At 34.2% G+C, this 11,807-nt stretch overlaps 1 protein-coding gene across 1 annotated transcript in view; it reads right to left on the bottom strand.

Moving 5' to 3' along the window:
• Positions 1 to 2,824: 2,824 nt before the first annotated feature.
• LOC130799585 (long chain acyl-CoA synthetase 4-like) overlaps positions 2,825 to 11,807 on the bottom strand; it is a 16,537-nt gene continuing 7,554 nt past the window's right edge. The window contains exons 9-19 of the mRNA XM_057662727.1: positions 9,815 to 9,982; positions 9,607 to 9,717; positions 9,412 to 9,499; positions 9,160 to 9,226; positions 8,763 to 8,838; positions 8,535 to 8,652; positions 5,284 to 5,529; positions 5,062 to 5,201; positions 4,015 to 4,197; positions 3,802 to 3,921; positions 2,825 to 3,087 (exon numbers count right to left, since the gene is read on the bottom strand). Coding sequence (XP_057518710.1) covers positions 3,052 to 3,087; positions 3,802 to 3,921; positions 4,015 to 4,197; positions 5,062 to 5,201; positions 5,284 to 5,529; positions 8,535 to 8,652; positions 8,763 to 8,838; positions 9,160 to 9,226; positions 9,412 to 9,499; positions 9,607 to 9,717; positions 9,815 to 9,982 — 1,353 coding nt within the window. The 3' untranslated portion in view covers positions 2,825 to 3,051. The remainder of the gene's footprint in view (positions 3,088 to 3,801; positions 3,922 to 4,014; positions 4,198 to 5,061; positions 5,202 to 5,283; positions 5,530 to 8,534; positions 8,653 to 8,762; positions 8,839 to 9,159; positions 9,227 to 9,411; positions 9,500 to 9,606; positions 9,718 to 9,814; positions 9,983 to 11,807) is intronic.

Genomic DNA, 11,807 nt, shown 5'->3' with positions numbered 1-11,807 from the left:
TTCATCTTGTTCATCCTTAGATTGAACTTAAAAGAGTAACTTCTATCTTTACTTATATTGATTTCAATTCATGTTATTTAGTCATCTTTGATTTCTTGCCTTTAAGTTTCATATATTCATGCTTGTAGTTCTTCAACTTATATTGCACTCATCTCTTTAGGCTACTCTAGTTTAATTTATTCATTTATGATTCTTGGCTTGTTTACAATCTACAATTTCAATGAGTATGAGTGAGTAGCTTGTTTTGGCTTAAGCTTGGCATTACCACCATGTATGTAGTTTGAATTGGTTTCTTTACCTTTGGCTTGGTTGTGTTGTTTATGGTTTAAGATGGATTTTGCTATCATGTTGTAGTGTCGTTGATTTGAGGGCGAGAGTCAATTTTTAACGATAATCTATGCTTAAAAGTTAAGACATCTCCATGAGAATAGGTAGATACTTTGATTGGAAATGTTGAATGTATGCTTCATGTCTTAAACTATGCTTAACTCCATGAGAATAGGTAGTTGAGTATGTTTAGGAAGATTTTGTTGCTCGAGAGAAAACATTAGTACTTATGATACGTTCTTCCCCATAACAAAATATCCATGACCTTAGGTTAATGTTTAGTAAATACTACTTTGGTGAGAAAGCCTAGTCTATGCCTCTTAGCTTATTCATCATTTTATCCTTACTTTTAGTTCATTGTATTCTTATTTACTTTTATGCTTTTTTTTTTCATTAAGTACTTTTAATTGCTTGTTTTAATTATTTCTATCTCCAAACATCATATTATACGTTTTCGAACACACTAATCTATCGAGAAACTATTAACTTAACCCTCACTCCTTGTGTATTCAACCCGTACTTGCCGACGTACTACGCTATGCCGTGCACTTGCGGTATTACTATTGAAGGATGTAAAGTCCCCATCACTAGCCTATACAATTTTGTTACCAAACTTATATAAGCTTCTATTACAAAAAAGACACTAAGGTTGATCAATACAATGCAACATAACAATGACCAGAATTAGGAAGCAACCTAGACAACTAGTCATGCTCCAACAACCAGCGACACACAGTAGTTGCTTCAACACCACTATGAGTAGCACGTGAGTGTCCAGCCGCATACAGCCTCAACGGAACACAAGAGCTAGCAGAATATTGTCTGCACCTCTAGGTATTGCCATATCCCACCCTTAGTGTAATAGTAGTCCAAGTTAAAGTGAACAGGATTTTCACATGTAAATTTGGACTCCAGTTTACACGTCGGACATTTAAATTAAACCGGATTCTAGGACCGATGTGCTTCTAGTGATAATGAAATGAATAAACGACAATGATAATAATAATTCAGCAGAAGCCTTAAAAGTTTACAACTCGAGAACCTTCTGGCCTCTTCAAAACCAATTAATGTCTATAACATAAAAGTTATTGCGGTAGAAAAATAAATTTAAGTTTATCAATCATATAATAATAATCAAATACATCAGATTACTCAATTACAGGTTCTAATATCCGATTCTCATTCTTTCAATCCTATCTTCAATTAATCTACTACTTGTCAAATGATGTTGACAACATCATTGCACATTCCAAAGAACATAAACCAATACACGTCATAGACTTCATACAATGCATTATAGAGGCTACATACAAGCAATGAGTTCATCCTAGCATGTAAACGCTCTAATAATTTTATTTCATAACCGACTTTGTAATTCCCCAACACATGTCGTAGCCCGTCCTATTCGGGTCGCCAGAATGTTACCAAAATTTCAAGGAATACACATAAGAGAGCTAATCCCAAGGCAACTTCCGACCTAAGACGTTGCTCATCCTGTTCAGGTTGTCAAAGGTACAGTATGCATACCCTTATAGTGACCTTAAATCCTTAATGATCCACAATCGCCATAGAAACGAATAATAATTATAATTTCAAATCCAATTTAATAACCCCATACGGGTGATAAACACAATCATGCTTATTTTTCAAGTTAAACTCTTTCCAAATCATTTGAGGTGTCTAAGCCTTAAGTAATATACATAATCACAAAACTATATAAAATCATAAAAGCATGATAAACGTTTATAGAGTTTTCATAAAAAACTTTTATAAATATATAGTTTCATACATATCAACTTGATATTTGGTTACATTAAATAATGTTCATATACACTATAAACATTTGCAAGCTCTATAATGCTTTTAAACTACCAAATATAAACAATATCGAAACCCAACATTGTTATAAAACTTATTTGATAAGTGTCAACAAATAACAATTATTTCTCTAATCAAACAATTAAAACAAATTGATATGACACATCTAATAATCATTTTTTTGGTAAGTAAATAAGCATACATCAATTAAAAAATCAATTATCGACTTAATCCGACATTGACCTGATCGATAGAATTGTATAAGCAACTCTTATTCACAAAACAAACCCTAAAACCAATTTGTGCCCGAAAAAATTGAACTAATTATAGACCGATTATAGCCCAAGCACCAATTGACACTCGAATCAAACTTCAACAGGTAACGACCCCTGCAACCCTATAACACGAATAATTGTTAAATCGACCTATAACTAATTAATCCGACCTGACTATGACCGGGGCAACATTCAACCGAAAATTAACCGATTTAAAATTCGACCGCACCGAATGATGCCCATTTAAAACCGACCTAATAACCTGAATGAACACAAGCTTAAACCATTCAGATCATTTTACTGAAATAAAGAATTTGTCATAAAGAATAGTCTACGCAAAAATCAGTGCCAAGACATCTGCAAGTTCATCCAAATATCAGAACCATAATATAACTATCATATACTTTTAAACTTTCGAAAATAAAAGACTAAATAAATTATTGTATGAATAAATAATCATCAGAAACAATCCAGTTCCTGAATACAATTTTTACTAGTAAAATTTAAAACCTGTGAAATATTAGTATGTAAACACAAAAAGGTCAGAAACGGATGTACAAAAGAAAGATGCAAAAAAAAAGTGAGGGATGAACCAAAGTGAACAAAGTACCAATCTTCTTCAGGAATTTGGTTAAGTAGCAGTCTTGTACATATCATCGATAATATTCTGCACCAGCATCACAGAGCATTAGTATCGGGAAAAACCGTAAACTTTGTAGTATACATATGATGTTAACCGTAGATTGATCCAGACAAGCAATTAAAATTACAACACAATACATGTAATACAAAGTTTTGTACTTCACATAAGAGTATCGGTGCTTTGTTCAACGAGACAAGTCAGAGAAACATGCTGAGTCAACCACTAGTGTTTGACCGACCAAGCCAGCCTCTTATTCGTTACTTTTTCATAAAGGGTCATCTAAGAAATGATGCTACTATGGTTATAGGGATTAAATTAATTTTCACCTCTATTACAGTTCAGGCATAGTACAATTTCTTCTCCAAATTAGCCACCCCATCGTGGTCTGCTAGTTTGCTTTAAATATTAACACATTAATAGCGAAACTCTTGCATGGATGGGGTTGTGTTGCATAACTCTACATTTCAGAACTTTGCTAAGAATATGGACGGTATTTAGCAAATCATGATAGGAAACATGTGTCGATCACTGTTATTTATTGTTCAGTTAAATGCTTTCCAAATAATAAAGTATGAGGGGAACACTGGGTGAGGACAACCACGTTGATGGTAGTGATTGGAACAACAGTGTCATTAAAAAGTGCTCATATACACACACAACCATTCCTCGTTTTAATTTCGTGAGGGGAAGGGCTCGGGGCAGTAGAGTTGAGATTTGAGAAACATTGATGACCATTACCTGATAATACTTAAGTAATTGCGGCCTCTTCTTTTTATAAGTTGGTGTAAGAAGGTCATGTTCAATGTCAAAGGGCACAGGATCCAAATGAATAGCTTTGACAAACTCAAAGCCTTTTAGCTGTTGATGAAAGAACAACATTCAGAAGAGCTCAAATAATCAAACATCACGCCATCAGAAAGGGGTAGGGGAGCTAAATCGATATATAGTCACCTTCTTCTCTTTCCCAATCTTTGAGAGCTCTCCAAGTATGTATTCCTTAGCCTTAGGGTTATTGCACAGAGCATCAAAATCTCCTTCTATGCCATTTTCTTGAGCCCAACGCTCAAGTGCACCCCTATTAGGATTGGCAACTGCAACAAGAAATGAATGGAAACTATTCCCGTAGATCCATATCTGAAAAAAAATATAAGGAATCATTAGGGGTATTCACCCAACAAAATTTTAGCAAAGTACTATCTCATCGATTCTAAACTAGCATGCAACATTATCTTTTAACAGCCCTATGGTAGTCGGTATTAAATGGTCGGGATGAAATGGAAAATTAGTATAATTATGGTAGGAAACAATCTTAACAAGTTTAATGGTTATGCTTGTTCTACTTCAATCATCTCATTTTCTTCACAATATTCGTTTCAATGCATTAGCATTATCATTTAGAACGGTGGTATTTGGTAGTAATAGAAAATTGTAAGCAAAAAACTTTATGATCAAAGTTCCATCACTATGAAAATGACATGGTACATTTCATGAAAATTTACTCTACAAATCATTCGCATTACCAACATTTAGTATTAATAACCAAACGGTCATAAAGGTTTAAGTTAAACACAAAACAAATCCTTACAAAAAATGAATGCACACCCTTTTATTTGGACATGTGAAATGAATAGAAGCAACTCAAAGTCTTGAAGTGTTCTTATATACTCGGACAACCTTTCTACCTTAAATATTACTCTCCTTGATCCTATCCAATTTTTGCTAGAATATATTTTCTTGAATTATAGGTTGTTCCACCGATTTTACATTTCTATTTTCATGTATGACCCTATATTCTCTCTTCTAATCTCTTTACAAACTCAATTTATTCATTTATCTCATCCACAACCATTTCTTCAATTGTTTTAATCTTATTCTCTCACTACAGCCAACCAAAATAAAATTTTACTACAAACTCACATGCTAGGAAAAATAATGAGAAAGGAGTATCTAGGTGAGTGAAAAGATTGAGAATTAAGTTACATAATCACAAAAACATACCGAATCAATAGCAGTGCAAAGGCCGTAAATGTTCTCCAAGTTCTCAACTGCAACATATTCTCCCTGTGAAAGCTTAAAAATGTTCTTTTTACGGTCGATGATTTTCATACTTCCATCAGGTTGCCACTCTCCAACATCACCTGTAACAAGCAAACTTTAATAAGAATATATCACAGAAGGATGTACATATAACAATACATAAAGAAACTTATTGATAAGAACCTGTGTGGAACCATCCATCAACCATGACTTCCTTAGTAAGGTCTTCTCGTTTGTGGTATCCTGAGAAGAGAGTTTTTCCTCTGACACAGATTTCTCCACGTGGTGTGCTGGAAAGTGCATCATATCCCATCTCAGGGACTGATTCAAGGCATACATCCACATTTGCCAATGGAGGACCAACTGTCCCAATCATCTGAATCTCATTAGGCAGCGAAACAAAAGTTCCAGCACAGGTTTCAGTCAATCCTGCATTATCAATACAGGTTTCAGCGAACATATGAAGTTTAACCAAAAACAGTTCTTAAAAGGAACATTAAAGCTCGAAACAGTATGTAATGAAGATTCTAGCATCGACCATCCTCTTAGATTATAGGATGTATGTTACTCGTGAGCTCCAAACATTATGATTCTCACTCATCGTATTTTAATAGCTTGTAGTCCACCTTATTTTCCAACAAAAGAATGCATATTATGAAAACAAAGGAAAAGCTTCACACATCCAGCAAAATTAGGCCTTTCAATATTTTTAAACACTTTGCAATCACTTTACTCCATAGCTCCCAAAACCATAATAATCTATGAGCGGTACAACGGGTATGATGATGAAGATGAAGATGATGACGACAATATGAATGAATGGAGGAGAATATATTTAGATGATCGCTGTAAATATTTTTTAATTATAGATATAAATTAGTGTTATGACAGTTGATTAGTATTTGTAAACCTAGTTAGTGGCGATTTCTCACATTGGTTTATGTTGGTTCATATAGCCAAACCCCATATTGTTGGAATTAAGGCTCCGACATTGTTGTTTCACACTTAAGTGAATGATTAAAAGTAGCCACAGAGACTACAATGCAAACACCATAGCTAATACTTTTTGAGAGGCTGTGGCTCCTGCATTCCAAATATCACTCTAATGACAACTATACATGAAGGGTGTGTTTTTTAAACTTATTTGTATTGAAATAATCTGAAATTCAACTACTGCTACTACTTTGACAATAGCAACAATAATACTACTATTGTGTGAAACCATAACTGCAGAACTCATAGTGGTGAAATATTAATCATTAAAATGCTTACAATAACACCATAATGCTTATTCAAACTTTTCATAGATTTTCTCAAGCTTTAGGCCTTGATGCTAATCTTGATCAAAAGTTGTGCATCCTTAAGAATTATTGCACCTAATCAGTAAGTTGCACTTCTTTCCTACCTTCATATGTCTAAAGATAACTTTTCTTACAGATATTTAGGGGTTCCCCTCACAACTAATGAAGTTGTCTTATTCTAGTTGCAAGCCTTTGATTCAAAAAACGCTTGCTAGAAGCCTAGAAAACATTCTTGAACTTCTAAGAATCTCACATATTCAGTAAGGCTTACTTTGATCAAAGTTATCTAGTACATGCTTCCAACATTTAGGAGCCAGATGGGCTAAAAACTTAATTGAAGAGAGTCAGAGACCCAAAGGTACCCTTGAACTTTTTTATGGACTGGGGATATTGTTCCATCTAAATAACTTAAACTACTTCACAAATTCTTGTATGAGACGGTTTTACCGTGAGACGTACCCCATGCTTGGGTTAAATAGCCCAATAATAGAAATTTTTATCATAATGAACCTTTTATATGGACTCGTCTCACTGTGAGACGGTCTCATACAAGAGGGGCTGAAATTACTTAGGTAACCCTGTGCCTTCCTAAATCTGCTAGTGATCTGAATATTACAAAGTACAAACAATGAGTTATGGAAAAAAGCTGCAATCTCTAAGACGTGAGAAATCGCTGAAAAGAGTGCAAAATCAAGAATGTGGTCGCAGTTATCTTGGCCTATATTGTGGTCACAGTTATCGTGGCCTATATTGTGGTCACGATTGCTTAAAAACTTTAAGAATGCGGTAAGGTGGCTAATATTATGCACCTTGCTGCTAAGCCAAATAAGCTCTAAATTAATTAGATTCAAGCATATTACATTGAGGAAAGTAGCAAGTTCAGCCTTATTGGATGATTCAGAACATCTTGGCTATCATGATCTAATCATCAAATAAGGAGCTTGGAACAAAAGGTTCTTCATAAAGGCCAGTTTATAATCAAACATATGTACGTCACCGCTTGGTTCTCAGCAGAAAGTTGGCTGGAGGAAGATTGTTAGCAACTCTCTTATTGCCCCAAATTCTTAAACGTATTTTGTGTACGGCTGATGTTGCATAAAGGATTTCTTAAAGCAGATAAACTGGCTCTTTAGAATGTAAGATGGAATAATTTATGCCTATGTTACTCAAATATAAGGTTGACACTGTGGTAGGAAGCATGCCAAAGTATTTAGCTATGCAAAATGGAAGAGTAGTACGAACCATGCCCACAAGCAGGCATAGGGTGTGTGCTTCATTGAAACAAGTTTTCAAGTGCGGCTGAAAAGAACCCATAGAAAATTCAAGGCCAGCAGAAACTGTGGCCATTAGTTTGAAGGAAATTATTTTTTATGCTTATTGTAATGTTTCAGATGAGGTTAAAAACTCTTCATTGTTTAGGTATGCCTTTGGGTTTAATATTAAGTATCTAGCTACTACTTCTTCCTAGAAGGTGGTATAGTTACAGATACTGATGCAGCGATGCAGTAATGTCCCCTTCAGCTTTTTTGTTACTCTGTAACTAACTATTTTGGTAAATTGTTTTGCCAACAAAATTAATTTCAAACCTGTTAAATTGAACTAAGGTAAGCTTAACTCATGTATGTAGTACTGCCTGAACTAAAACTTATTCTACTCGCTAGAAAGAGCAAACTAGAAATAATTTCGTGTGCTGGCAAGAACCTTAAACCCTTTAATCTTCAACCCACAAATTCTAAAGTATATAGGTCGGCAACCCACGCCTACAGCATTGGCTTGATCACATTTTGAAATGATAAATGTACCATCTAGAAAACTTTTAAGCAAATTCTCAAAAACTGAAGATGAAGAATATTGAATAGATAAACAGAGAGCCAATTTTTGCATGAAGAAACAGGAAAGAAGAAGTAGTGAGTAATATTCATAAATTAGAAGCAATAATAGCCAGCAAAAAAGAAAAGGAAAAGAAAAAAAAAAAGCAAACAGAACGAGGATGGACAATTAAATACCAATTAATCCACCAAAATCCCCCGAAAAAGGTATACATTTTCATCAAAGACCTCACTATATTAGTTCTTATCTAACATTTGACGTATATTTTCTAAAATAGGACAAGCTCAAGAACTCAGAACATACCATATCCTTGTAACACAAAACAGCATGCTACTACCCGCAGAAAGGTTTCTACATGACTAGCTAATGGAGCAGCTCCTGATAAAATTAGCCTCACTTTTCCCCCCAAAGCTTCCTTCACCTGAGTTCAAAAACAGCTATTCGACTAAGAAGAAATATTAAAAGCACAACGGTGAAAAGAAATCAAAGATTAAAAGATTACCAAAAAAGTAATTGATAATGTATTTCTACCTTGTTAAAAACAATTTTATCAAACATGGGAGCTGCGTCTGAATGCTTTGCACCCTTCTTCATGCTATTGAATTTGCTGAGCATTATATATACACAAAGTTCTCAGAAAAACAGCAACAGATTCAATGTTGCATATATTCAGTAAAAGAACCTAGCCTAACACTATGTGTGGATGGAAGGAAATGCAGGATTGACATTTCCCTCATTTGCATATCAAAAAGAGAGGGGAGGGGAATGAAAGGAAAAGAATTGGATGGAAGAAGTCAATTGCATTTTGTACTAAACAAATATTTCCAATAGTCGAAAGATTTGGAAGGAAAACTTAATCATAGCAGTGGCTTGTGAATTACTATAGAACTAAAGTAATTCTTAAACTCGCTTCAAGAAAAGTATTTACCGTGAGTATGCAAAGCCAAAGAGTGTGCGTTTCAATAAACCACCAGCTCGAAGTTTCTCTTGCAAACCTGCAAGTGAGGTATACAGAAGATACAAATGAGAAAGAAAAGACGCATTCTACAAGTCCCTTGCCGCCTAGCTCCACACAGGATAGCAGAGTATATCAAAACCCAGAACTTAACAGTTAATTCTTTTCAATTCAACAGAATACTACAGCAAATCAGCATCAAACAGACAAATTCACATAACATACCTGCATAAATTCTGTCTAATACACGAGGAACGGCACAGAAAACGGTTGGCTTTAAAACTCCAATATCCTCAAGCAATAACTTGACATCCTAAATAAACACCCAGCAAAAAGTTTCAATAACCATCTACCTAATATAAAGTAGATCATTACATTTCCATAATCACTCTGAAATATCATTACAAAGTAGTCACTCACCCCTCTCCAAAATCCTATACGTGCACCGTGAGATATAAAGCATTCCTCAATCACCCGATCAAAGATATGAGCCAAAGGCAGATAAGACAAATACACATCCTCTATATTTAACTGTAGAAAGAACAAAACAAAATAGATAGGCAAGCCTAGATGAGTATAACAGACAGTCAAGATTTTACTGAAGGTGTAAAAGCCACGAGAATAGCACCTCTTCATTTGAACTTTCCAGAAAGCGGTTTACACCAGCTATTAGTGTTATAATACTCTCGTTTGAAATGAGTACACCCTTGGGTTCTCCGGTTGTCCCACTAGTATACATTATTGTAGAGATATCACTCTTCTCCCTCTTCACCAATTCATATTGTTTATCACCTCCCTGCAGCAAACAGAAGAACATTAAAAATAAGGCAAGCGCTAAGGAGTCAATGAAATGGATGAGCAAGTTGTTCACAACTTGACAAGATTTTAAACGTAAATTACCGAACCACCTATGGTAGAACTACATATTACAGAGAAAATGGTGTTTGATAGAAGTTGCATCAATCTAAATACCTTAGTGAATCATTAGGAATATAAAAAGAAACACATACACCCCTTTAAGCTAGTAAAGAAAACCACAAAACATTTTATACTGACAATAATCGCCTTGTGCTCTTTCCTCTTATTACCATTGAGGCATCAATATACTATCTCTGTCCGAAATTAGTTGCCATGTTTGTATTTTTGACAACCTTTTATTATACGTTAGGCTTAAGACTTTGACATTGTTGTATTGTTGTTTCACCTTTTGTCACTATTCATTCTCTAACTAATAGCGTGTATTTTCCTATTGTTATAAACAAATGATTGTATATTGTACATTGTCCAATTTGTCAACATACATTTGTGGCTTATCAATTCTTTATAAATATATTATTTCTTGCATATATTTAAAAATATTAACGGTCAAAGCCATTGACAGAATTAAGGCTCTAGCTACTATTGTTGTATGAAATTTATAAATAAAAATAATAACATTACATATGATAGTAATGAGGTTTTGGCTTTTGCAAGTGTTAGCAAAAAAAATTAATTTTTCCACATGGTAGCGAAGTTATGTTTTTCTATCTAGCGTCATTTTTTTTAACCAGACTCGAGATTTCCATTAAGTTCATTTCATCCTTCCTACCCCATAACTTTCTCCTCTCCAATCCATCTAAGTCTCACCATCAATCCTTTTTTTACATTCAATTTCTTTTTCTTTTTCATCATTTCATTTCATTCTATTCATCAATTAAGTAAATTTTTTTCAATTTATATTTACCTCCACATCAAATTACAACGAACACCATGGACAAAACAAGCTCTTAAAGGAAGTCAAGAACACGAACAACCAGGCAATATAAGACTAGGGTCTCAATTTTCAATTGACCAAGAAAACTGATTGTCACAAAAAACACTCAATCTGTATGCTATACCTCGAGTAGCCATCTGATATCATTCATGATTCTAGTGGAAATTACTATTAATTTTGGCTTTTTTCTTTATTTTTTTCCTAAATGACCTGTAATTTTGGATTCTAGTGGAAAACATACCTTTGAGTTGGTACCATTCATGATTCTTTATTTGATTTTTTTTCAGCGTTATTTTCGTTAGTAATGGATTTTGTTAAAGTCATTTTTTAGGGGATAGAATTTGTGACTTAAATTCAAACAGGGTTGTTCTAGAGATAGGAATAAAGATGAAGATGCGAAGAATAAGAGTAAGTGTTAGATCTAAATGAGGTTGTCTTCAATTTAGATGTTAAATGAAGAAAGCAACAGCTTGAATGGACTATTTGAAGATAAAGATTGAAGAGCAATTAGGTGGGGTTGTAATCGAGGGTATTTATGTCTTCACCAACTAAGCGGCTACTAGAGTTATTAATTTGCAATCTTAATGCTACGCTATGGAGAAGCTTATTTTTTCACTACCGATGGCAAAGGCTAAAAACTCATTGCAACCATGTGTAGTAACCCAAAACATATTAATGGTGAAATTGTACATAAAGTGCACACCCTGCCACGTCAACAAAAGGCACGACATCACTTCACTATTAGAAAGGTAATTTAGTCCTGCAACCTTTTTTTCCTTTTTTTTTCATATTAAAGAGCTTCGCAATTTAATATATGCATCCCTAAAAGTCTCATATTCTAGGGAGAAATGTCACAACCAAAAGAGAA

Source organism: Amaranthus tricolor, chromosome 14 (assembly GCF_026212465.1).
Source record: "Amaranthus tricolor cultivar Red isolate AtriRed21 chromosome 14, ASM2621246v1, whole genome shotgun sequence".
Classification (NCBI taxonomy): domain Eukaryota; kingdom Viridiplantae; phylum Streptophyta; class Magnoliopsida; order Caryophyllales; family Amaranthaceae; genus Amaranthus; species Amaranthus tricolor.
Note: the sequence above shows the minus strand (reverse complement) of the source record. Positions and strands in the feature narration are given on the sequence as shown.